This window comes from Saimiri boliviensis, chromosome 9 (assembly GCF_048565385.1).
Source record: "Saimiri boliviensis isolate mSaiBol1 chromosome 9, mSaiBol1.pri, whole genome shotgun sequence".
NCBI lineage: Eukaryota > Metazoa > Chordata > Mammalia > Primates > Cebidae > Saimiri > Saimiri boliviensis.
This window is the reverse complement of record NC_133457.1, coordinates 110,924,638-110,951,638: the sequence shown is the minus strand read 5'-3', so window position 1 is coordinate 110,951,638 and position 27,001 is coordinate 110,924,638. Positions and strand designations below refer to the sequence as shown.

Sequence of the window (27,001 nt, the reverse complement as noted above, 5' to 3'; positions counted from 1 at the left end):
AAGTGGGCAGCCAGGAGGATTGTTCGATGTGGAAACAGAGGCCCCTATGTGGAAGGATCTTGTGATTTTTCTTTTCTTTTTTGAGTCTTGCTTTGCCAGCCAGGCTGGAGTGTAGTGGCGCAATCTCTGCTCAATGCAACCTCTGCCTCCTGGGTTTAAGCAATTCTCCTGCCTCAGCCTCCCGAGTAGCTGGGATTATATGTGTGCACCACCACTATGCCTGGCTAATATTTTTGTATTCTTAGTAGAGACAGGGTTTTACCATGTTGGCTAGAACTGGTCTCAAACTCCTGACTTCAAGAGATCTGTCTGCCTTAGCCTTCTCAAGTGCTGAGATTACAGGTGTGAGACACAGCGCCCAGCCTATTTTGTCTTTAATCCCTGTTTTCATCTGTGAATGATCTTGTTTTTAAAGAGAAGCTAGAGCTTCTCTTTAAAGGTGGTGGCTCACATCTGTAATCTTAGCCCTTTGGGAGGCTGAGGTGGGTGGATCACCTGAGGTCAGGAGTTCGAGACTACCCTGGCCAACATGGGGAAACCCTGTCTCTACTAAGAAAACAGAATTGGCTGGGCGTGGTGGTGGCTCTTGCCTGTAATCCAAGCACTTTGGAGGCCAAGGCCGATGGATCACCTGAGGTCGGGAGTTCAAAATCAGCGTGACCAACATGGTGAAACCCCATCTTTATTTAAAAAAAAAAACAGCCGGGCGCGGTGGCTTACACCTGTAATCCCAACACTTTGGGAGGCTGAGACGGGTGGATCACGAGGTCAGGAGTTAGAGACCAGCCTGACCAACATGGTGAAACCCCATCTCTACTAAAAGTACAAAAAAGAGCTGGGCGTGGTAGCATGCGCCTGAAATCCCAGCTACTCAGGAGGCTGAGGCAGGATAATCGCTTGAACCCAGGAGGTGGAAGTTCCAGTGAGCCGAGGTCACGCCACTGCACTCCAGCCTGGGTGACAGAGTGAGACACTGTCTCAAAAAAAAAAAAAAAAAAAAAAAAAGCCGGGCGCGGTGGCTCAAGCCTGTAATCCCAGCACTTTGGGAGGCCGAGGCGGGTGGATCACAAGGTCAAGAGATCGAGACCATCCTGGTCAACATGGTGAAACCCCGTCTCTACTAAAAATACAAAAAAAAATAGCTGGGCATGGTGGTGCGTGCCTGTAATCCCAGCTACTCAGGAGGCTGAGGCAGGAGAATTGCCTGAACCCAGGAGGCGGAGGTTGCGGTGAGCCGAGATCGCGCCATTGCACTCCAGCCTGGATAACAAGAGCGAAACTCCGTCTCAAAAAAATAAATAAATAAATAAATAAAATAAAGTGCAGTTTCTGCCATTTTTTTTTTTTTTTTTTTTTTTGAAACAGAGTTTCGCTCTTGTTACCCAGGCTGGAGTGCAATGGCGCGATCTCGGCTCACCGCAACCTCCGCCTCCTGGGTTCAGGCAATTCTCCTGCCTCAGCCTCCTGAGTAGCTGGGATTACAGGCACGCACCACCACGCCCAGCTAATTTTTTGTATTTTTAGTAGAGACGGGGTTTTACCATGTTGACCAGGTTGGTCTCGATCTCTCGACCTCGTGATCCACCCGCCTCGGCCTCCCAAAGTGCTGGGATTACAGGCTTGAGCCACCGCGCCCGGCTTCTGCCAATTTTTAAATATTGACAACTTACTCAAATTTTAAGGTGACAGCCAGAGGAGAAGGGATTGGATTCAGCCCACAGACCCCTCATTTGGCTCAGCTGGCTCAAAAAGTTTAGGCTCCCCCAAACTGGTTTCCTGGCCACTGATTGCTCCTTTTCTAGATCGCTGGTTCATCGCCTCAGCTGTCAGTAGTACTCTCTTCCTGATAAGGCTGACCTCGTTTTGTGCCCCACCTCCTTAATGACCCCTCCATAACTCCCCATTCCCGGACTTCATGTTTGGGTACCATCATTTCCAACCAGGTTGCTATTTCTTGAGTTGGGACCAGATACAGTAGCAGTTGGTAAGAGCCGAGAGGCTGTGTTGTGAGACAACTATGTATCTTAAAAATCTAGGCTCATCTCAGACCTGGTGAGATGCTGACACTCTGAGAGGCCCCAGGGAACTAGATGGAGACAGGAAGAAGCAGATTGAATTTCTCTCAACTCATGTGCATGGGATGCAGGGAAGATGAACTTGAACATAGTTTTTTTCTTTTTCCTGCTGGAGGCTGAGCCTGTCTGCACATAGGTCAGTTTCTGCATCTTATCCTTGCTCCTCATAGCAGGGGCAGACTTGGAGAACCCAGAGGGAAACTGAGGATCTATGGAGGTTTTGGAAAAATAGATTCTCAGACTCGGATGTATAAGAAAAAGGGCCCAGAACCAAGACTGAACATTTGGTTAAATGGCCATCTCAGTGGAGGTTTTATTTTTTGAAACCTTTTTTATTTTTTGAACTGCTAAATAATTCTGAAACAATAGCTCTTCTCAGTAATATTTGGGAGGCTGGGTGTGGTGGCTCATGCCTATAGCCCCAGCACTTTGGGAAGTCGAGGAGGGTGGATCACCTGAGGTCAGGAGTTCAAGACCAGCCTAGCCAACACAGCGAAACCCTGTCTTTACTAAAAATACAAAAATTAGCTGGGTGTGGTGGCACACACCTGTAATCCCAGCTGCTTAGGAGGCTGAGGCAGGAGATTGGCTTGAACCCAGGAGGTGGAGGTTGCAGTGAGCTGAGATCCTGCTATTGCACTCCAGCCTGGGTAACAAAAACGAAACTCTGTTTCAGAAAAAAAAAAAAAAAAAAAAAAAAAAAAAAAAAAAGGCCAGGTGCAGTGGCTCACCTGTAATCCCAGCACTTTGGGAGGCTGAGGTGGGTGGATTATGAGGTTAGGAGATCAAGACCATCCTGGCTAACACGGTGAAACACTGACTCTACTAAAAATACAAAAGATTAAACGAGCATTGTGGTGCACCTGTAGTCTCAGCTGCTCCAGAGGCTGAGGCAGGAGAATTGCCTGAACCCGGGAGGTGGAGGTTGCAGTGAGCCTACATCGCACCACTGCACTCCAGCCTGGCTGACAGAGTGAAAAAAAAAAAAAAGAAGAATTGGGGGAACAAGGAAATTGGTTGTCTTAGAAAACCTCCTGAGATTTCCCCCTTTGAGTTTTTTTTTTTTTTTTTTTTTGGTAATTGCATTTAGCGGAAAGGCCCCATTCCATTCAAGTTATAAATCTTTACTTACTCCTCTACTTTTCGGGGAAATGATTCTTTAGGGAAGAGAATGGCTGAGTACCTGTTGAAAGGGGAATGTCCTGTTCTGGGGTCCCTTTCAGAGGCTGACACGACCAGGCTCCGGTTTTTGTAATTTCCTTGTTGACTTCACCTCCCTGCTGCCTTCCTATCTGCTGGAGGAAACTTTTAGACTGGGGAAGAAAAACTGGGGTTTGCTGTCAGTTAGGTTGGCTGGCCCACCTTGGGACTTTGTTAACCTTGTGCAGACGCTCAGTTTGTCGGTCCAATATGTACCTTGGGGCGCTTCTGAGCCAGGCCATGTGCCTGGCACTGGGCTACAGCAAAGAACAATGGACAAGCTGAGATTCCTCAAGCTGAGATTGAGCTCATGTTCCGGAGGAGACACACAATAAACCAGTGAATCGGCAAAAGAGGAAAGTAATTTTTGATAACTTTCAGCTATGGTCCGGGTACAGTGGCTCACACCTATAATCCCAGCACTTCAGGAGGCCGAGGCGAGTGGATCACCTGAGGTTAGAAGTTTGAGACCAGCCTGGTGAAAGCCTGTCTCTACTAAAAATATAAAAATTAGCCAGGGGTGGTGGCAGGCGCCTGTAAAAATGGGTACAGAAATGCCATCCCAACCCCTTGGGATTCTTGGGACAGTTTGTAGCTTCTCAATAAATAATAGCTGTGAACCACATGAAACCCTTCTGCAAAGGAAATAGAGGAATATTTACCCTCACACCCCGTGTATGTATTCACAGACTCCTGATACTTTCCTGTTCAGTGGTTTGTCCATCTGTAATCAGTTTCTCAGTCATTCTCTACTTAATAGCGACTTTACCATGGCCTGTTTTTCTCTGGACTTTAGTTGCTTTATCAGTGAAATGGAGAGGCTAGGCGAGGCAGCTGACACTTTGGAAAGGCTGAGGTGGAAGGGATGCTTGAGCCCAGGAGTTTGAGACCAGTCTGGGCAACGTGGTGAGAGACCCTGTCTCAATGAAAAGTACAAAAATTAGCCGGGCGTGATGGCATGTGCCTATAGTCCTAGCTACTTGGGAGGCTGAGACAGGAGGATCTCCTGAGCCCAGGAGGCTGAGGTTGCAGTGAGCCAAGATCGTGCCACTCAGGAGCTCTGTTCATGCCCACACAGGACATACCTGCACTCCAGCCTGGGTGACAGAGTGAGACTCTGTCTCCAAAAAAAAAAAAAAGTGTGATGAGTTTTGAGTTTTGAATAAATTGGTATTTGTATTTATAACAGTGATTCCCAGATAATAAGTGCTCGATAAAAGGTAGCTGTTATGGCCGGGCGCAGTGGCTCATGCTTGTAATTCCAGCACTTTGGGAGGCTAAGGTGGCGGATCACAAGGTCAGGAGTTCGAAACCAGCCTGGCCAACATGATGAAACCTTGTCTCTACTAAAAATACAAAAATTAGGCAGGCAAGGTGGCAGGCACCTGTAATCCCAGCTACTTGGGAGGCTGAGGCAGGAGAATCACTTGAACTTGGGAGACAGAGGTTGCAGTGAGCCGAGACCATGCCATTGCACTCCAGTCTAGGTGACATAGTGAGGCTGTGTCTCAAAATGAAAAAAAAAAAAAAAGTAGCTCTTACTACTGTGTTTCTAGCTGTCCTTCCATCAGGGCAGAGGCCTTCCTGGGACAGTTTTCCTAGTAGCCCAGATGTCTAGTAGTTGCCTAGTGACTGTTGACTGACTGATCCCATTGTTTTTTTCACTTTGAAGTCTGAAGCCAGGGCCACCAGGTGAAGCATTCCGAATCATTTTCTTTCGTAATGAATACAGATGCCTCTGTGGGTGGTGTATTTACACAAGGTGAGACCTGCCTGGTAGCTCACTGAAGTTTCTTTGCATCAGAATTTTCTCAGCCTTGGCACTGTTGACTTTTGGGCCTGATCATTCTTTGTTATGGGGCTGTCTGGTGCATTGCACGATGTTTAGCAGCCTCCTAGACCTCTATCTAGTACATGCCCTTCGCCCAGTTGTGATGACCAAAAAAAGTGTCCCCAGACAGTGCCAGAAGTCCCCTGAGTGTGCTGATTGAGAACCAGTGCTTTTCACTGTTCTAAACATCTGAGCCCCTAAAAAGTGTTTGTTTGATGATGAAGGGGCGTGCTGAGCTCCTGCTGGATGCTGGGTGCAAGGGATACAGACCTGATCTCTGGCTGGGCAGTACCTAGCATGCAGTGAGTTTTCCATAAATATTGTCATTATCACCCAGTTTCCCCAAAGCCGTTAAAAAAATAACTTCGTAGGCTAGGGGCCGTGGCTCACGCCTGTAATCCCAGCACTTTGTGAGGCCGAAGTGGGAGGATCACAGGGTCAGGAGTTTGAGACCAGCCTGGCCAACATAGTGAAACCCTGTCTCTACTAAAAAAATACAAAAAATTAGCTGGGCGTGGTGGTGGGTGCCTATAAGCACAGCTACTTGGGAGGCTGAGGCAGGAGAATTGCTTGAACCCGGGAGGTGGAGGTTGCAGTGAGCCCAGATCACACAACTGCACTCCAGCCCAGGCGACAGTGTGAGACTATTGTCTCAAAAACAACAACAAAACCCCTTTGTTAAATATGTAATCGTGATCAGAAATAATTCAGAGGAGTCCAGTGTTTACTGGGTTTCCTGGGTCTCTGCAAACCCAGAAGTCTCATAGACCAAACTTTCACCCTGGTTCTATTTCTGGTCTCTTCACTTAGATTTTGGACTATACCTGTCCATGCAGATGGGATTTCTTCTTTATTCCATTTTATGGCTGTATCATGTTTTGCATATGGGCATCGATGTTGCTTCCTGTATGGCTTTTCTACAAAGCCCTGCCTCAGTGGCCACCCCTGTCTGTCCTTTGCACCCCTGAGCCCTGTAGGCAATAGGACTGTTCTTAGAATCACCCCACTGCTATCTGAGTGATGTTAAGCATCTTTACGTTTATTTATTTATTTATTTATTTATGAGATGAAGTCTCGTGCTGTTGCCCAGGCTGGAGTGCAGTGGCACGATTTCGGCTCACTGCACTTCAGCCTCCTGGATTCAAGCGATTCTTCTGCCTCAGTCTCCTGAGTTGCTGGGACCACAGGTGTGCACCACCACACCCCGCTAATTTTTGTATTTTTAATTTCACCATGTTGGCCAGGCTGGTCCTGAACTCCTGACCTCAGACGATCTGCCGACCTCAGCCTTCCAAAGTGCTCGGATTACTGGCATGAGCCACCGCACCTAGCCACAGCATCTTCACCTGGTGGCTGGCCAGGGTAATTTGGGTGACATGTTGGGTCTGAACTCTTGGCTTCCCCAAGGAATGTGAAAAGGTGGCTGTGGAGGGCCTGGCCCTTCGTCCCTGGTGTTTCAATAGAGAATTTTGCCTTCTTTAGGTGGCTTTTAGAGATACGGCCCCAGGCAGGTGGGGCCCCTTGTTTGGTTAGCATCGGTGCTCTTCCTGCATCTGTCCCCTTTCTGAAGCTGATTTCCCTTTTCTTCTCCCAACCCACTTCTGAGCTGCCAGCACAGAACTGTCTTTTGTTTCTCAATTGCCCTCTGATGCCGCGATTCCCGTTGCAGTTTGGAAACCACCAGCACCGGCAATTTTCAGAACCCAAGCCAGGCCCGGGCCGGATCAATAGTGCCAATGGGTGTCAGCCACCAGAACCAGTTCCTCAGCCAGCCACAACGTAAAGGCCAAAGGCTACCGGTTTCTCCACATTCTTTGTGGGGTTCCGGTCGGGTTTGAAGGGCCTCAACTGTGTATACATGTTGGAGGGAGCCTTCCGAGCCTGGGCCTGCTGAGGGGGTGGGTGGTGGGCAGTGCTTTCTCGTAGGGAGTTGGGCCCTGCCTTGGTAAAATTTAAAAGAACTTGGCATTCTCGATCCAGGAAATTCCTGTTGCGATGTTGTCGTTTTTCCAGAGGGCCTCATCCCAGCTGGGGAGGAGAAAGGGCCGCGGTTGCAATTGCCTCTAGTTGTTGAGGGCTAAACACTGAATTCATTTGTAAATCAGCCTCTTTTCCGTAGATTGAAGCAATTTCTGTCCTGCCAGGCGAGTTTGGAAGTTCGCCTTTTACATATGAATGTGCCCTTTAATCACCACTTCTGCATTATTGAGAGAGGGGTGGAGGAGGCTGTGTCTAGTGCGAAAGGATTATACCTCGAGTATAAAAGATGGGTTTTCTCGTTTCTAGGAGAGGTGCATCAGAACTAAAGAGAACTGGAAACAATTACTAAAAATATTAAAACGCCTTCAAAATGCAAACCACAGCTGTCTCCCTCCCCCCAGGCTCCCTTCCGATATTGTCACCTCGGCCCGCAGAACCACTGCAGTTCCTCGTGTTTATTCACAATCCCACGAAATAGATGGCTGTTCGGTGCATAGCACCGAAGACTTTCAGCTCAGTCGAGCTGCTGTCGAGGGTGATAAATTATAGTCGAAAGCCTGGGGACATGAAGGCAAGTCGCTGGGCTTCAGACTGCCTGATTGCAAAGAGGTGAGTGTCCTTGCCCCGCCGGACGACCTAATGTGTACAAGACCAGGGCTGGCCTGGTAAGTGGTGACTCTTAGCCTGTTCTCTTTGCTTCTTCCTCCTCCCCCTGGGAGAGGCCGCTGAGGATCCGGAAGCAGGAATGTCTGCTGTGGGTGAGCCTGTTCTCTTTTGAACAAGAGAGGCTAGGCCCTCTGAGCAGCCGCTCTTTCTCAATGGCAGGTAAGTGCCTTCTCTCGGTGTTCCCTGCCCCTCGCTCGTTCTGCCTCCGAGGGACTTGATGTTCCTGGTGAAATGCCATTTTCCCCAAGTTGAGAGTGACCTTTCATTCCACGGCCTCATTTCCATTCCAGCCCTCCCTGTCCGGGCTCTGGAGCAGAAATTCCTGTTCGTTTGCGGAGATTCATTAGAAGCACAGCTCAGGCCAGTGCAGTCCGGCGGAGGAGCAGGCTCACCCAGCAGCTGGGGCCGGCCCCAGTCAGCCGGGTGTAGACCGGTCCTCAAGTTTCTGTGGGTCTTAGAGATGGTCAGCTTTGGAGGAAATAATCATTTGCAGATGCGAGCCGTTTTCATGTACAAGTTCCTCCTGGCTTAGGCGTTCTCTGCTGTGAGGACAATTTTGCTTCCTCCCCACCCCCAACCTTTGCTCCCGATTTCTTCTGTTCTCCTTCAGGAGGAAATTCCGGACTTTTGTCTCTTTATGATGTAATTACTGGTTGGGGAGGGCCCAGAAGATGCCTGGGGAAGGGAGGCCTGTTTGGGTACCTGCTCTGCGTCTTTGGGAAACGCTTTGAAGTGATTAACCGTGCTCTGCGTTGCTGCTGCTGGGAGAGCAGCCGTGTGTGGTCACGTTTGAAGTAGGCCAAGGAGGGGACCGGTGATTACGGAGTGCGGCCGCGCAGGCCCCTGCTTCTGACCTCGCTTCACAGTTACCGGAGGAAAGCTGGCATTTTCAGTTCGATTGAAAGGCAGAAATCGTGTCCGGGACTGATTCTGGTCTCCAGTCTACACAGGCTAGCGTTTTCCATAGTTTTCAATTTGTGGGATTGATTTAACATGCTCCTTGCAGAAAGCAAGCTATGTTTTCGGAGTGGGGGCGGTGGTTGGGGAGGAGGTGGAAGAGGACCAAGGAAAGGAGGAGTAGTGATTGGTTAAAAAAATTAGTTAGCATCGAATGGGCGCTTGCGGTTTGCCGGATATCATCCTAAGAGCTTTACATGAATTAACTCATTGACTTCGTCACTTTACAAGGTACCATTATGTCCGTCTTAAAGAAGAACAGAGGTACAGGCAGGTTGAGTAGCCTTTTTAAGGTCACATTGCTGGGGAGAACACAGCCAGGTCTGAAGGCGTTTTGACACCAGAGAGCTGATTACCCACCACTGTGGCAATTCTGCCTCTCTCATTTGCAACCGTGGCCCATCAGAGCATGCGTCCTTGACCTATATATCCTGGTTTGCCCTGGACCCAGCTAAGCACATGGTCGGTTGCCCTACTCCTGTGGCCTGCCATGCCTGTTTGGCCTGTGGACCAAGCTTTTGTTCAGGCCCCAGCAGGCTTGCTGTCGACATCATTAAGGAAATTTAACACCCACAGAAACACAAGAAGCTCTCGGCCTTTCAGCTGTGGCCCTTTCCCTTGAGGGAGGAGGCAATTCCCTGTAATGGTGTGTCATTTCCTAGCCCCTGGAGAACAGCCTGTGCTGTGACTCAGGCGCCGGATGTGGGGGTGGGGCGGGAGTGGGGTAGGGGATACCTGATGTGGCCTACTGGGGAGGCCTAGCCTTGATGGAGGCTGGAAAGGGGGAGGTGAGATGACCAAGGAGCCCCCAGCCTATTTCAGGGGCTGGTGCCACTGTTTGGAGATGGGGAGGTGAATGTGCTTTTTGGGGACTGCCTTTGAGAGAACGCTGTCGTCAGTGAATGATGCAAACGATTTTCCATCTTCTCCCAGTTCCTGGAACTGTTTGTTGGACCTTCCCCGCCCCCATACTTCCATCTGCAGTTCAGGGGGAAAAAAAGCAAAATGAGAGTGTACTCTTAAATCGGAGACCCTAAATTAGGGAGTCCTCTTGCTACAGAGCTGAAGACAAGGTCCTCTTAGTGCAAGGCCGTGTGGGGCAGAGGTTAGGCGCCGGCCCTCAGAGTCTCACTGCCTGGATTCAACTCCCAGCACTGCTCCTTGGTAGCTTTGTGCTCAGGCAAGTGACTTAGTGGGAACTACAGGAAAGGCATTTTGAACAGTGCTTAGACTATCACATATAATGAAAGAAACTCTTAGCTCTTTTTTTTTTTTTTTTTATTTGAGACAGTCTCACTCTGTCACCCAGGCTGGAGTGCAGCGGCACAATCTCAGCTCACTGCAACCTCCACCTTCCTGGTTCAAGTGATTCCCCTGCCTCAGACTCCCAAGCAGCTGGGACTACAGGCACACACCACTCGTCCAGCTATTTTTTTTGTATTTTTAACAGAGACGGGTTTTTACCATGTTGGCCAGACTGGTCTCAAACTCCTGACCTCAGGCAATCTGTGCACCTTGCCTCCCAAAGTGCTGGGATTACACATGAGGCTCCACGCCTGGCCGAAACTCTTAACTCTTAATACGCTTGGCTCAGGAAAGCTGTGGGCCTGAGTTATCTTGCAGTAAGATGCCCTTTAAATCAAAAGACTTCCAGGGAGTGCTGAGTTCCGGGATGACCTCTGTTGGATCACAAGACACAGATTTGGGAAGGATCTTCTCACATGCTTGGTTCTTTTTTTTGTTTTTTTGAGATGGAGTCTCGCTCTGTTGCCCAGGCTGGAGTGCAATGGCATGATCTCGGCTCACTGCAACCTCTGCCTCTCAGGTTCAAGCAATTTTCCTGCCTCAGCCTCTTGAGTATCTGGGATTACAGGCACCTACCACCATGCTCAGCTAATTTTTGTATTTTTAGTAGAGACAGAGTTTCACCATTTTGGCCAGGCTGGTCTCAAACTCCTGACCTTGTTATCTGCCCACCTCGGCATGAGGCCAGGTGCGGTGGCTCATGCCTGCTTCTTCATACCCAGTAGACCTTCCCATATTATTACAACTGCAGCGAAATATCACAAGGAGGGGAAAATTCTGCTGCTTCCCGCCCCATGCCAAGCTGTTTTCCTGAGTCACTGCTCTGCCCTCTCCACAAGGCTGCACTCCTCCCTCACCCACGTTAACTCGTTCAGAACCACTTATATCTGGGGGATGGGTGGGAGGCAGAGGGTTGTGAGTGAGCCAGCCCGTCGGGGTCACAGGTCCTACTCCCTCAGAGAAGGCTGAAGAAAAGTCTTTCAGATCCAGGGTGAATCATTTCCCAGTGATTCAGTCAACAGTGGCTGTTTGTCATTGTTCCAAGTTTATAGATGAAATGCGCTAAGCAATGTATCCTTGTCAGAATTAAATCATTAAAGAAGAAAAAATTGACTCAGCTTTCTGGAAAAGGTCCTTATGGCAGCCTGGTTACTATGGCTACAGCCAGGTGTACACCCACCAGTCCATCATCACCAGAGGCCCAGCCCCCACTGGAGTGGGGGGCATTTATGTCATAATGCCACCCCGTTGTCTCATCCCTCCAAAGGATACTGAATCCAGCAGGCATTTCCCAATTTTCCTCCCTATGAGCCTTCATTGAAATCCCCTGCTGTTGACTGATGGGTTTGTTGTTTGGAAGCTATCAAATTTTGACCCCTTCGATACAACCACTGAACTCTCATCAACTCCAGGGGGAATTGATGTGTTTGTAACAGTGAACAGAATTGGGGTTTTTATGTTTTGCTGAAGCTGGAAGGTTCGGAATACTCTCAGATGTGGGCCTCCTTGGGCTAGGACCCAGCTCCCCACACCTCTTGCTGAGCAGAACCTCGGTTTCCCCCTTTGTTTCCTGGTGGGCTTGGGCTAAATTCCCTTGCCAACGATGCATACAAGTGTATTAATCTCTAGTGATTTTTTTTTTTTCCTTTTTCCCCATTAAATTAAAGAATTTTAATGTTCAAGAGGGACTTTATCATTTTCTGGGGAACCTGAAGTTTTTAATCATTGAAACTGAGGACACCTTTGCAAAGGGGAAGTAAGTTATGGCCCATGACCCAAGCAGCTGCCCTCCTGTATACAATGATGGCCTGTTGAAGGGTCCCTGGAGCACTGTCGTGGACTTTAAGCAAGATCTAGTCTGCTCTCTTTCTCCTGCTCTCTTTCCATTTTGCAACCTCCGCCTCCTGGCTTTAAGCAGTTCTCCCACCTCAGCCTCCCTAGTAGTTGGGACTACAGGTGCACACCACCATACCTGGCTAATTTTTGTATTTTTAGTAGAGACAGGGTTTCACCGTCCTGGCCAGTCTGGTCTCGAACTCCTGACCTCAAGTGATTTGCTCGCCTCAGCCTCCCAAGGTGCTGGATTACAGGGGTGAGCCACCGCGCCCGGCCAATTTTTTTTATTTTCCTAGTGTCATCCAGGCACATGATAAATATGGTACACAAGGGTATAGAGTGGAAAATAATCCTTCCCTGACTCCCTGCAGGCGCTTCTGCCAAGGCAACCAGTAGAGCAACCCAAGTTGAGCTCTGTTGTACTTTTGTGTTCATCCAGGAATATTCCAGATTTATGCAAACACTGATGTGTATATTAATTCTTTTTGGGGAGGAATATGGGTCTGTTAACGGTGCTGGATACACTTAATTTATTATTTATTATTTGTGAGATGGAGTTTTGCTCTGTTGCCTAGGCTGCAGTACAGTGGTACGATCTTGGCTCACTGCAACCTTTGCCACCCGAGCTCAATCTATTCTCCTGCCTCAGCCTCGTGAGTAGCTGGGACTACAGGTGTGTGCCACCATGCCCAGCTAATTTTTTGTATTTTTAGTAGAGATGGGGTTTCACCATGTTGACCAGTCTGGTCTCGAATTCCTGACCTCAGGTGATCCGCCTGCCTCCGCTTCCCAAAGTGCTGAGATTATAGGCGTGAGCCACCACCCACAGCCTAGTTTTTGTGTTTTTTGTAGAGACGGGGTTTCACCATGTTGCCAGGAGCTTTTTAATCTTCTTAAAGAACTTTTAAATTTTTTTAATTAAAAAGCTTTTTTCAGAAACAGGGTCTTGCTTTGTCACCCAGGCTGGAGTGCTCCGACGTGATCACAGTTCACAGTACACTCAAACTCCTGGGCTCAAGCCTTGGCCTCCCAAAGTGCTGGGATTACAGGTGTGAGCCGCCGTGTCCGGCCGTATGACTGTAATGTATTCTTAGACCAGTCCTCCGTCCACAGACGCTTGTTTGAGTGTTTCGGGTACAGCACGCAATGCTCAGTGCAGTCATGTTGCCTCTGCCCCTTTTCCACTGTATTTGTAGAATTTGTTTTAAGAGGAGATTGTCGGGTCAAAGGCCAAGTGGAGAAAAAGTTTCAACGAACAATGGCGGTAGGACTTACCTGGGAGGGAGGGGAGGTTTCTCTGGAGGAATGTGTTCACCCTGGGCTGCACCCCTGTATCTCTTTTTTGTTTGTTTGTTTGTTTTGAGATGGAGTCTTGCTCTGTTGCCCACACTGGAGTGTAGTGGTGCGATCTCATCTCACAGCAACCTTCTATCTCAGCTGAAAGCAACCTCCGACTCCTGGGTTCAAGTGATTCTCCTGCCCCAGTCTCCCACGTACCTGGGATTACAGGCATGCACTACCACACCCAGCTAATTTTTTAATTTTTAGTAGAGATGGGGTTTCACCATGTTGGCCAGGCTGACCCCTGCATCTCTTTTGTGAGTTTTCCCACTAACTAGCTGATGTGTACCCTTGGGCCAGTACCTTGGGCTCTCTGGGTCTCCCTTTTTTGATGTCTGTGGTTTGATCTCTGGACTCTAGGGTCTGTTCACCCTCAAGGTACCTGCTGTTAGCATTTAATTTCCACTCAGGTCTGTGTCTCCATGTAACACCCTGAATATTTGTTCAGGAATGTCCAGAAGCTTGCCTGGTGAGGCTGGAGAGTTCCATCCTGTAGACTGGGTTTTGGGAAAGCGTTCATTGTCTTCCTTTGTGAATCCGCTGGAAGATGTTTTGCCTTTTCACCAAAGTCAACCGCTAGGAGGCCTTGCTTGGACCACGATGGATGCTGTTAATCTGCCCTCAGTGACTCTCCTGCAGACAGGGAGACAGATGCACCGTGCAGCCTGCATGCTGCGTGGTAAAACTGGGGCAGGAGCATCTTTGGTAATTGACATCTTTATGGATTTCACATCTCATCCTACCCCATTCCCCTATGCTCTTGGCACAGCTTTCCCCTCTTGTGGTATTTATAGCTTTCTCAGGATGTCAGGTGCACCAGGCTGTGCCATTATATCGTTCTAAGTTAACGAGACCACCATCAGCTGTGGAGTGGATTCAAGTCCTTGCAGGTAAAGATTCGATGGATGGTGGTGGAAGTGTACATGTGTTTATTTATTCATATTTTTTTTGAGACGGAGTCTCTTGTCACCCAGGCTGGAGTCCAATGGCTCGATCCTGGCTCACTGCAACCTCTGCCTCCTGGGTTCAAGCGATTCTCCTGCCTCAGTCTCCCGAGTAGCTGGGATTACAGGTGTGTGTCACCACGCCCAGCTAATGTTTTTTTTTGTATTTTTAGTAGAGACGGGGTTTTACCATGTTGGCCAGGCTGGTCTTGATCTTGTGACTTCAGGTGATCTGCCCGCGTCAGCCTCCCAAGGTGCTGGGGATTACAGGTGTGAGGTACCGTGTCTGGTCGAACTGTATATGTGTTTAAATGAGATGAGGGGAGATGAAAACAAGGGGTGCATGAATAAGAGTGGGGCTGGAATTTTCCAGATGAGAATCCACAAGGATGTAATTTGTGTTGATCTTTTTGGAGGAGGGTCTCAAACATTAGCCCCAGTGGGAGTGGGGCCATGGGAACTTCCCGGTGGGTGGGGTGTGCTTTCACAAAGTTATAGTTTATAGCCTTTTAAATGGGAATAAATGATGTTGTCGGCTGGGCACAGTGGCTCAAGCCTATAATCCCAGCACTTTGGGAGGCCGAGGCGGGTGGATCACGAGGTCTAGAGATCGAGACCATCCTGGTCAACATGGTGAAACCCCATCTCTACTAAAAATACAAAAAATTAGCTGGGCATGGTGGCGCGTGCCTGTAATCCCAGCTACTCAGGAGGCTGAGGCAGGAAAATTGCCTGAACCCAGGAGGCAGAGGTTGCGGTGAGCCGAGATAGTGCCATTGCACTCCATCCTGGGTAACAAGAGCGAAACTCCGTCTCAAAAAAAAAAAAAAAAAAAAAAAAGATGTTGTCTTCCACAAAGGAGAATGTGTGCCTTCATTTCCTTGATGTATGTAGCCTCCCTGGCCTATCTTCTTTGGTTTCCTGCTTTTGCAATCAGGCATGGGCATGGAGAAGACATGTTTCTTTGGGGTAAGAATCAGACTGGTGCCTGTGTGACGACTCTTGACAGCTTGGCCTCAGGACTCATCAGCAGGGACATAGTGGGGAAGAGTGGCGATTTTGGCGAGAGAGAAGGCATGTTTCTATCTAAAAGTGGGGTAGCTGTTACTCAGCTGTATCTGGTGCTATGGGGGCCTATAGGTCCCAATCTGTTGTTTTTATTTCTGAGATTGTGTCTTGCTTTCTTGCCCAGGCTGGAGTGCAATGGCATGATCTTGGCCCACTGCAACCTCTGTCTCCTGGATTCAAGCAATTCTTCTGCCTCAGCCTCCCGAATAGCTGGGATTACAGGCACACGCCATCATGCCTGCCTAATTTTTGTATTCTTAGTAGAGATGGCATTTCACCATGTTGGCCAGGCTGGTCTTGAACTCTTGACCTCGTGATCTGTCCAGCTCGGCCTTCCAGAGTGCTGGGATTACAGGCGTGAGCCACTGTGCCCAGCCCTCTTAATCTGTTTTTTTAAGAAAAGTGAAAAATCTAGGTTATTACATGAAGTTTCCTGATTTTTGTATCTTGGCAACAAATTAAGATTGTACAAAAATGTTATTTAGGTCTTAGAAATACTTGTCAGACCGTTGAGGCAGACAGCGGAGAAGGGGGCTCGTATATTCTAGGAGGAGGAATACTGAAGTATGTTTGGGAGTTGGGGTACAGAATGCACTCTGTTCCCACACTCTGTTCCTTCGCACCTCCTCCCTGTGGCGCCCAGGCCTCCCTGACTGCTTTAAAACATGTGGTCCTGTATCTCTTTCAGATCCTGGCTCTGCAGAGAGAACAGCCCAGAAAAGAAAGTTCCCCAGCCCTCCACATTCTTCCAATGGCCATTCGCCGCAGGACACATCAACAAGCCCCATTAAAAAGAAAAAGAAACCTGGCTTACTGAACAGTAACAATAAGGAGCAGGTAAAGGAGCCGCTGGGAATGGTGTCCTCACTGGCGGGGCAGAGGCCAGCCAGCAGCGCTGAACTTCTCTGGGTCCTTGTAATCGACGGCTTTCTTGGCATTTAGCTAGCTGCCTTGTGCTGGCTGTCATTAGGCTTGGACAGAAAAAGGTGGCTCCAAATGGGCCTGCGTGGATGTCCAGTGGGTTTTGGGGACAGAGTAGTGACCTAGATGAGATAAGGGTATATCATGCTTCAGCGTTTGGGGCGTTGCCTTGTTTTGTTTCTTTTTTCATGCTTTTAGGACTGTTTTCCCCACGTGGCCTGTGGAGTTTACCCCTCCTGGACCATGCCTATAGAACTAGTTCTCAGCTCTGTCTGGAAGCGGTTGCTTGACTGAGGCAAGCTCCCTTCTGGCCTCAGTTTTCTCATCTGTAAAATGAAGGGTTTAGGTCCCTGGTAAGAGGCATTGCCAGGGGCAGACTTAGGTAACTGATCACAGTTCCTTTTCCTGGAGTACACAGGGATCTTGCCCAGAGCCCACCCTCCCTTGGCAGCGCGTGCCAGATAGGAAAAACCCATTCACCATTTGGATCTTTTCTAAGGGACCTTCTAGCTTTCGAATTCTCGGGGGCAGGCTAGATACTCTTCCAATTAAAAAAACGGAGAGGCACTTTAGTAGACTTATAGGTGGATTGTATCTATCCCCTCTGGACCATGAGGTCAGAACTCATAGCACTGAAGAAAACGGTGTCCCTGTGGTTCTGATGCTGCTTATTCTTCAGCAGTGATTCCTAGGGATGCATTTGTCCATTTTGTGCATTATTGCGAAGAGGAGTGGGCCCTAGGGATAGAAAGTTGAATTAAACAAGATTGTTGCTTTCGTGGAAGGAGACCTAGCAACGGTTAAATACCCAGGCCTGTGAGAGGTGTGTGTTTCTGAGCATGAATCTGTTTTCACTCTCAAAATTACATGGTGAAATGCCAGCTCTGCTTTTGCCTTGTGGCTGTGGGCAAGTTAACCTCTTTTGTGCTTAGTTTTCTCATCTACTGAAATGGGGCTAATGATACAACTACCACGAATTTTGCAGGGTTGTGAAGATTGAGCTAAATGGCATAAATAGTAATGTTAAAGATGGGCCAGGCACGGTGGCTCATGCCTGTAATCCCAGCACTTTGGGAGGCTGAGGCAGGTGAATCACGAGGTTGAGAGATTGAGACCATCTTGGCCAACACGGGAGAATCCCGTCTCTACTAAAAATAAAAAATTAGCTGGGTGTGGTGGTACGCACCTGTCATCCCAGCTACTTGGGAGGCTGAGGCAGGAGAATCCCTTGAACCGAGGAGGCGGAGGTTGCAGTGAGCCGAGATCATGCTATTGCACTCCAGCCTGGCGACAGAGCGTGACTCGGTCTCAAAAAGAGAAAAAGAAATTTGGAGGCACACTGACATACAAACCGTGACACTCAACAAAGTCTGGCAGCAGCTGTAGCTGAGTCAAGCCTGCTCCTTTAGACACAGCCCTGTGCTGGCTCCCCTGCCACACTCCCCACCCTTCCCTGTCATCTTGTACTTGGTCTGCTCTGCTCATTCCATCCTCCTGGGAATTTCTTTTTATGTCCATGTTCTTCTGACTTTGGCATTTGTGAAGACTCGTCACCATCTTCCTCTTTTTTTTTTTTACTCTAGTTTCTTTGTCCATTGTTCTAGAAAGGAAGCCATTAAATAGGCTGGGCTTCGTGGCTCAGGCCTGTTAATTCCAACTACTTGGGAGGCTGAGGCAGGAGAATCGCTTGAACCCAGGAGGCAGAGGTTGCAGTGAGGTAAGATCGTGTCACTGCACTCCAGCCTGGGCGACAGACTGATACTTTGTCTAAAAAAAAAAAAAAAAAAAAAAAAAAATAAGATGTTCGTTGTAAGAAAAAAAAAAAAAAACAATAACAAAAATGAGAAGCAAATAATCCATATATTTCCATTTTTGGTAGAGACGTTTTATTACCACTTGGAAACACTGGATGAGTTTGAAGTCCGGTTCCTGTTCTACCCTGTTCTACCCATATGTCATGTATTAAGAATTCATTTTAGGGAAGTTGTTTTTTCATTTTTATTTTTTGAGACAGGGTCTGACTGTGGTGCCCAGGCGAGAGTGCAGTAGCATGACTGCAGCCTTGGCCCCCCCACCGCCCCCACTCCCACCCCCGGCTCAAGCAATTCTCTTGCCTCAGCCTCCTGAGTAGCGGGGATTATAGGTGCATGCCAGCACACCTGGCTAGCTTTTTGATTTTGTTACAGAGACGAGGTTTCACTTTCTTGCCGAGACTGGTTGCAAACTTCTGGGCTGAAGTGATTCTCCTGCTTCAGCCTCCCAAAGTGTTGGGATTACAGGCATGAACCACTGTGCCCAGCCGGAAGTGTAAACAAGAGTTTTAAAACACATTTTGTTTTCAGGGTCTCAGAGCATCCTAAGGTTTACCATGCACTTTCTTTTTTTTTTTTTTTTTTTTTTTTTTTTTGAGGCGGAGTTTCCCTCTTGTTACCCAGGCTGGAGTGCAATGGCGCCATCTCAGCTCACCGCAACCTCCGCCTCCTGGGTTCAGGCAATTCTCCTGCCTCAGCTTCCTGAGTAGCTGGGATTACAGGCACGTGCCACCATGCCCAGCTAATTTTTTGTATTTTTAGTAGAGACGGGGTTTCACTATGTTGACCAGGATGGTCTCGATCTCTTGACCTCGTGATCCACCCACCTCGGCCTCCCAAAGTGCTGGGATTACAGGCTTGAGCCACCGCGCCCGGCCTACCATGCACTTTCTAAAGACCTTTGGTCCAGTGGTTTTACCCCTTAGGAAGGTTTGAGAATGCCTGGGAGGATGCCCCCAGCGTTTTGTGAAGGAGGGTCAGGTTGCTAAATGGATGTCCTGTAGTAGATGCGGCAAGAAATACCTTGCCCAAAATGACGTCAGGGTCTCTACAGATAAATACCACTCTACTCTTTAGTTCTGACACATTGGAGTTCAAACGTCCTTTTGGGAGGTGTTTTGGTTTTTTCTCCTAACATTAAAGGATTAAGAAATAATGTGCCAGCAGATGTGTACGGAATGGACTTAGGTATATCTTGAATCAAATATGGCAAAGAAATGATGGGACCCCTCCTCACCTTCTCTGAGTACAGGGTGTGTACGTATCTGAATGAGTGGCTAGTACTTATTTTCTTGGGCCAATACGTTGCCCTAAAAACTGGGACATTTCACAGAAGTCTTTCTTTTCTTTTCTTTTTTTTTTGTTGAGACGGGAGTTTCACTCTTACTGCCCAGGCTGGAGTGCAGTGGCATGATCTCGGCTCACTGCAATTTCCACCTCTTGGGTTCAAGTGATTCTCCTGAGTCAGCCTCCTGAATAGCTGGGATTACAGGCATGCCTCACCACCCCTGGCTAATTTTGTATTTTTCGTAAACACAGGGCTTCTCCATTTTGGTCAGGTGGGTCTCTTAAGTCCCAACGTCAGGTGATCCTCCTGCCGAAGTCCTCCCAAAGTGCTGGGATTATAGGCGTGAGCCACCATGCCCAGTTTTTTTTTTTTTAAAGAGACCCGGTTTTGTGGAGTCAGGCGTGGTAGCTCTCACCTATAATCCCAGCATTTCGGGAGGCTGAGGCAGGTAGATCACCTGAGGCCGGTAGTTCGAGACCAGCCTGGACAACATGACAACATGGTGAAACCCCATCTCTACTAAAAATACCAAATTAGCTGGGTGTGGTGGCGTGTACCTGTAATCCCAGCAACTTGGTAGACTGAGGCAGGAGAACTGCTTGAACCTTGGAGGTTATAGTAGACCGAGATCGCACCACTGCACTTCAGCCTGGGTGACAGAGCGAAACTCCATATCAAAAAAAAAAAAAAAGAGGCAGGGCTTTGCTCTGTCGCCCAGGCCGGAGTGCATTGGTGTGATTGTGGCACACTATAGCCTTGGCCTCCTGGGCTCAAGTGATCCTCCCACCTCAACCTCCCAAGTAGCCGGGACTACAGGTGTGCTCCATCATGCCTAGTTAATTTTTTTTCTTCTAGAGATAGGGTCTGTTTTGTTGCCCAGGCTAGTCCTGAACTTCTGGGCTCAAGTGATTCTCCCACCTCATTTTGCCAGTTGGCGGGATTACAGGTGTGAGCCACTGCACAGACTCACAGCAGTCTTTTGTTGGGCTGAGACGGTGTATTAACAGTTGAGACAGTTCAGGGGAGTGTAGGGATTGCCAGTTTCTCCCCAAGGTCAGGCGACATTAGGAGTGTGTGTCTGCCCAACTCCCTGCATTATTGGAGCTGAGTGGGGGCTGCCTCTGTAAGATGAGTCTGAGGTCTGCCTGACCCTGCTGTCTCCCCTCCTTCGGGTTGAACGCCAGTGCGTCCTCACACTCCAGAGCTAGGTGGTTTTTTCTTATGTACTTCACAGTATTCATGCTTTTAACAAATGTAGGAGAGGGAGAGCTGAGCCTATGGCTTTTTTTTTTTCTTTTTTGAGACGGAATCTCGCTCTGTTGCCCAGGCTGGAGTGCAGTGGTGAAATCTTGGCTCATGGCAACCTCCACTTCTGGGTTCAAGTGATTCTCCTGCCTCAGCCTTCCAAGTAGATGGAACTACAGGTGGGTGCCACCATGCCTGGCTAATTTTTTGTATTTTTTTTGAGTTGGAGTCTCACTCTGTCGACAGGCTGGGGTGAAGTGGCATCATCTTGGCTCCACCTCCTGGGTTCAAGCAGTTCTCCTGCTTCAGCCTCCTGAGTTGCTGGGACCACAGATGTGCACCACCATACTCGGCTAATTTTTGTATTTTTTAGTGTAGAGATGGGAGTTTCACCGTGTTAACCAGGATGGTCTCCATCTCCTGACCTTGTGATCCATCTGCCTCAGCCTCTCAAAGTGTTGGGATTACAGGCATGAGCCACTGCGTGCGGCCTGAGGTTATCGCCTTTTTTCACTCCTTTGTGGTTCCTGTGTGGCCTCTGTAGGAAGTGGAGTCTGTGGTCCTTGTCCTCCATGCATGGACGTTGTGTTCACACACAGCCAGGGCATCCATACTCTGGTTTATGTGGACCAGGTGTCTGCAACTACAGCTTGTCAGCCAGATGCTGCCTGGAGCCTGTGTTTATAAAGTTTTATTGGCACACAGCTACAGTCATTCATTTATGTACTGTCTGTGCATGCTTTTGCACTACAGTGGCCAAATTGAGTAATTGCAGTAGACAACTTAATGGCCAGCAAAGCCTCAGGTATTTACTATCCTTATAGAAGCCTTTCTAGGAAAAGTTCGCTGGCTCCTGGTATCAGTGAAGGTATTCCAGAAGCAAATAGGCAGGCCTTTTCTGTTTTCTTGTTAGCCAGTCTATGGAAGGAATAGGAAAATAAGAACATTTTCCCTCCTGTGGTATCTCGTAATAACTTGCAAATATTCTGTGATAACACAGGCTGCAACCAATTTCCCTAGCTATCAGGCTGGTAACACATCTTATACTTGGAGAGGAGGAAAATCATAACTCACTTTACCTGAAATAATTTGCTTTCTCTTTTTAAAATGTTCCATATTTGTTATCAGATTATTTTTGTGGAACAGGAAACACAAGCAGCAGATAAGGAAAATATCTGATTGATAAGGCGATTAACCAGGCATCTAGCTCTCAGCAACTGCTGCTGTTTCAGGAAAGGAGACAATCTGAAAAGAGTCTGCAGTAGCCAAGCAGTCCTCAGGATTCTCCTAGGGGTGCCCAGTCCCAGCCAGGTGGTAGTGGGGTTGGGAGGGGAGCACCAGGAGAAACTTAGTTATGAAGCATCTGTACCTCAGCTACTATCAGACAGAGAAAACCTGAGTTGCTGGTTAGGAAGGTGAGCCATCGTATTTGATTCTTCCAGCTTCTTTTTTGTCGTTGTTGTTGAGATGGAGTCTCACTCTGTTGTTCAGGCTGGAGTGCAATGGGGTGATCTTGGCTCACTGTAATCTCCGCCTGGGGGTTCAAGCACTTCTCCCTCCCTCAGCCTCCTGAGTAGTTGGGACTACAGGTGCCCGCTTGTAGTTTTAGTAGAGACGGGGTTTCACCATGTTGGCCAGGCTGGTCTCGAACTCCTGACCTCAGGTGATCTGCCTGCCTTGGCCTCCCAAAGTGCTGGGATTACAGGCATGAGCCGCTGGGCCCGAGTGATTCTTCTAGCTTCTTAACAACTCTTCCCATCCTATTATTAACGTATTGAAAAGAAGTCAGATACTGAGAAAACGGCTTACTATTATCTTACAAAAACCATGGTAGCAACCTAGATGACCCCACTCATGTTAGAAATCGTTCTGAAAGAAGAAAAAGTGGGGAAAAAAAAGAAAAAAGGGAAATGGTTCTGTTTGCTTGGTATGTATAGTTTATGTTTCAGCAAAACTGCCCACCCTCCCTTCCCCTTCCTCCTGTTCTCTCCTTATCACCTCTTTAACCTCCCCCATACCCCTACAACAAATTCAAAGCAACCATTTTCCTAGGCCAATTGCAGACCCTCTACATTAGTGGTTCTCAACTAGGGACAGTTTTGACCTCCAAGGGACGTTGGGCAAAGTCTGGAGACATTTTGGTTGTCCTGATTTTACGTGTATGATGAGGGTATTGGAGTGTTACTGAGGTCCAGCCAGGGGTGCTTCTGCCTGCCCTGCAATGTGCAGGATATCTCCCACAACAAAGACTTTTCTGGCCCCCTGTGTCACCAGTGCCAAGGTTGACAGTCCATGCTCTGGATGCTGCTGCTCATGCCCCCTTCTGTTGGGTTTTTAGTAGTCATCTTATTTTTCAGATGTTCTTTCCTTCCAGCTCTGTGCATTAAGCTGAACTTAGTTTGTGTTACAGATCATGTTCTCTGAGGGGGTTCACTAAGTCAGCACATAATCTCCTGGATTCAGCATTGTCTTATGAGGGATACTGGGAAGAGAGAGAGTGCTGGGAGACCCAGGTTTGAGTCTTTGCTCTGGACTCCAAGGTCAGATAAATCTCTCTTTTTTTTTTGAGGCGGAGTCTTGCTCTGTCGCCAGGCTGCAGTGCAGTGGTGCAATCTTGGCTCAGTGTAGCCTCCGCCTCCGAACAACCTTGGCACTGGTGACACTGGGGGCCAGAAAAGTATCCTTGTGGGAGATGTCCTGCACATTGCAGGGCAGGTAGCGGAATCCCTGGCTGGATTCCAGTAACACTCTAACATTCTCACACACATAAAATTAGGACAAGCAGTTCTCCTGCCTCAGCCTCCTGAGTAGCTGGGACTGCAGGTACACGTCACCATGTCCAGCTAGTTTTTGTATGTTTAGTAGAGACAGGGTTTCCTGATATTGGCCAGGATGGTCTCAATTTCCTGACCTCATGATCCGCCCACCTCAGCCTCCCAAAGTGCTGGGTTTACAGGTGTGAGCCACCGTGCCTGGCCCTTCATATAAATCTCATTAACCAAGTAACCATGTTTTCCCAACATCAAGTAAGAATAGTAAGGGTTGAGTATCCCTAATCCATGCTTGGGACCAGAAGTGTTTTTGATTTTTTTTTTTTTTTTCCTTTTTCTTTTTTTTTCTCTTTTCTTTTTTGAGACGGAGTTTCACTCTTGTTACCCAGGCTGGAGTGCAATGGCGCGGTCTCGGCTCACTGCAACCTCCGCTTCCTGGGTTCAGGCAATTCTCCTGCCTCAGCCTCCTGAGTAGCTGGGATTACAGGCACGCGCCGCCACGCCCAGCTAATTTTTTGTATTTTTAGTAGAGACGGGGTTTCACCATGTTGACCAGGATGGTCTCGATCTCTAGACCTCGTGATCCACCTGCCTCGGCCTCCCAAAGTGCTGGGATTACAGGCTTGAGCCACCGCGCCCGGCGATTTTTTTTTTTAACTTTTTTATTTTTATTTTTTAGAGACAGGGTCTTACCAAGTTGGTCAGGCTGATCTCAAACTCCTGACCTTGTGATCCACCTGCCTCGGCCTCCCAAAGTGCTGGGATTACAGGCGTAAGCCACCACGCCCAGCCGTGTTTTTGATTTTTTGATTTTTTTTATTTTGGAATATTTGCATATGCATAGTGAGATATCTTGGGGATGGGACCCAAGCCTAAATATACATTTTTTTTTTTTTTTTTGAGATGATGTCTCAAGCTGTTGCCCAGGCTGGAGTGCAATGGTGTAATCTTGGCTCACTGCAACCTCCGCCTCTCTGGTTGAAGCAATTCTTCTGCCTCAGCCTCCTGAGTAGCTGGGATTAAAGGCATGTGCTACCATGCCCAGCTAATTTTTGTATTTTTGCGCCTTTTTTTTTTTTTTTTTTTGGTCTTTTTGTTTTTTCCTTTTTGTGGAGAACGGGGTCTCGCTATATTGCCCAGGCAGGTCTCGAACTCCTGGGCTCAAGCTATCCTCCCGCCTCTGCCTCCCTAAGAGCTGGGATTACAGGCGTGAGCCACAGCGCCCGGCCTTTTTTTTACGCTTATTTTTTTTTTGTCTTTTTAATTTTTGTATTTTTAGTAGAGTCGGGGTTTTACCATGTTGCCCAGGCTGGTCTTGAACTCCTGACCTCAGATCCACTTGCCTTGGCCTCCCAAAGTATTAGGATTACAGGCATGAGCCACTATGCCCAGTCTAAACATAAAATTCATTTATATTTCATACGTACTGCATTAGTTCATTCTCACACTGCTAATAAAGACATACCCGAGACTGAGTAATGTATAAAGGAAAGCATTCTAATTGACTCGCAGTTCAGCAGTTCAGCATGGCTGGGGAGGCCTCAGGCAACTTAGAATCAAGGTGGGGAGGTGAGGCAAGCATGTCCTTCTTCTTGTGAATAATTTATTCGGCTGGGAGCAGCACTTTGGGAGGCCGAGGTGGGTGGATCACCTGAGGTCAGGAGTTCAGAACCAGCCTGGCCAACATGATAAAACCTCTCATCTCTACTAAAAATTAAAAAAAAAAAAAAAAAAAAAGCTAGCTGGATGTGGTAGTGGGTGCCTGTTATCCCAGCTACTTGGGAGGCCGAAGCAGGAGAATCTCTTGAACCTAGGAGGCAGAGGTTGCAGTGAGCCAAGATTGCGCCACTGCACTGCAGCCTGGGCAACAAGTGGGAAACTTGGTCTTACAAAAACAAAAAAATTATGAAATCACTTTGTAGAAATGAGAATAGAGAGGCTTAGAAACATTGGTTAACAAAGATCTGCTAAACAGGCATCTATAAGACCCTTCATCAAGGATTGTGGAAATACCAGGCATTTGAGAACATTAACTCTTAGTACCAGCCTGGGCAACATGGTAAAACCCTGTCTGTATTTAAAAAAGAAAACTAAAAACAGCCGGGCGTGGTGGCACACACCTGTGGTCCCAGCTACTCGGGAGGCTGAGGTGGAATAATCGCTTGAACCCAGGAGGCGGAGGTTGCAGTGAGCTGTGATTGTGCCGCTGTACTCCAGCTTGGTGACAGAGCAAGACTCCATCTCAAAAAAAGAAAACCACCCAAAAAATTATTTGGCCATGGTGGTGCTCACTTGTAGTCCCAGCTACTTGGGAGGCTGAGGCTCGAGGATTGCTGGAGCCCCAGAGGTGGAGGTAGCAGTGAGCCGAGATCATGCCACTGCACTCCAGCTTGGGTAACAGAGTAAGACTCTTGTCTCAAATACAAAAGAAAACCTCCTAACAAAAGCTGGGAACAAGATATGGGTGCCTGCAATCTTGGCAACTCTTGCACGTTATCCTGGAGGTCTTAACCATTTAAAAGAATAGTAATGTTAAAGTATTAGACAGGAAGAGACAAAACCAGTATTACTTAGAGTAATAGGATTTTCAGTCAATAAACTATTGGAACTGTCAAAATAAGAGGTCGGCATTAGAAATCTTTTTTTTTTTGAGACGGAGTTTCGCTCTTGTTACCTAGGCTGGAGTGCAATGGCGCGATCTTGGCTCACTGCAACCTCCGCCTCCTGGGTTCAGGCAGTTCTCCTGCCTCAGCCTCCTGAGTAGGTGGGATTACAGGCACGCACCACCATGCCCAGCTAATTTTTTTTTTGTGGTTTTAGTAGAGACGGGGTTTCACCATGTTGACCAGGATGGTCTTGATCTCTTGACCTCGTGATCCACCTGCCTCGGCCTCCCAAAGTGCTGGGATTACAGGCATTAGAAATCTGACAGCATTTCTATGTACCAACTGTAGCCATTTAGCAAATCCCCATTTGTAAGATCATTAAAAAGTATGCAGAATCTCACCAGCGTAGAAGATATTGATGGAGGAAACCATCATGTTTTGCTGAAGGACAGAAAAGAAACATGTTTTATAGTGAGATTTACTCGAGGGTAGGTACTATGCTGTGGCTAAATTATCTCCGTGGTTTTATTGCCAGGGAATTGAGGCTCAAAGTGGGTTGAGTCGCTTTCTTAGGATCACGCAGCTAATTACCAGGTCTTTTTGAACCTTCCCACTGGACTTATGTGTACTTCCTAAATAGGATTTCATATTTGTTTATGATAGACATTTTCTGATAGACATTTTAAGTTTCTTTTGAGTGACTTTTTGTGTTCAAGTGTGGCTTCGCTGGATTCCATCATACATCGTTAGAGGCGTATTTCTCTTGACATTTGGGGACAGGAAGAAGTCTAGCGCCCCTGAATTGGCCACCCATCTCATGTTTCTGCCATTGCTGATGTCAAATAAGAGGCGTGGTTCCCTGGCAAAAACAAGGGCCTACGATGTTCAGGAATCATGGCTTTAGGAAGCCTCTTGTTGGCTCAGAAACACTTTATTGGGGGTAAACTTTAAAATTAGATAACAGTTTTTTGGTGACTCAAACCCAGTTGATCTATTCTCGAAATGTCTGCCATTTAAAGAATGTCAGGGCAAACTGTTACGCTTTTATTGGCTTTATAAATTGGGACTTTTATAAATTGGGCTTCTAACCACATTAGCATTGTTAGTATGGTGGCATCTTGATAAATATGCACACAATTATATCATCCCTTTAATA

At 47.8% G+C, this 27,001-nt stretch overlaps 1 protein-coding gene across 30 annotated transcripts in view; it reads left to right on the top strand.

The window, feature by feature from the left end:
* Positions 1-27,001, top strand: part of ZMYND8 (zinc finger MYND-type containing 8) — a 147,165-nt gene that overhangs the window by 29,272 nt on the left and 90,892 nt on the right. For 27 of the 30 annotated variants that reach the window (XM_003936492.4, XM_003936491.4, XM_003936495.4 and 24 more), the window contains one exon: positions 15,892-16,040. The exons of 1 other annotated variant lie outside the window; for it this stretch is intronic. In XM_003936492.4, the coding sequence (XP_003936541.1) occupies positions 15,892-16,040 (149 nt within the window). Of the gene's footprint in view, positions 1-7,605; positions 7,696-7,818; positions 7,912-15,891; positions 16,041-27,001 lie in introns of those variants that run through there. 2 more of the 30 variants (XM_039479260.2, XM_010346937.3) reach the window with 2 other exon arrangements.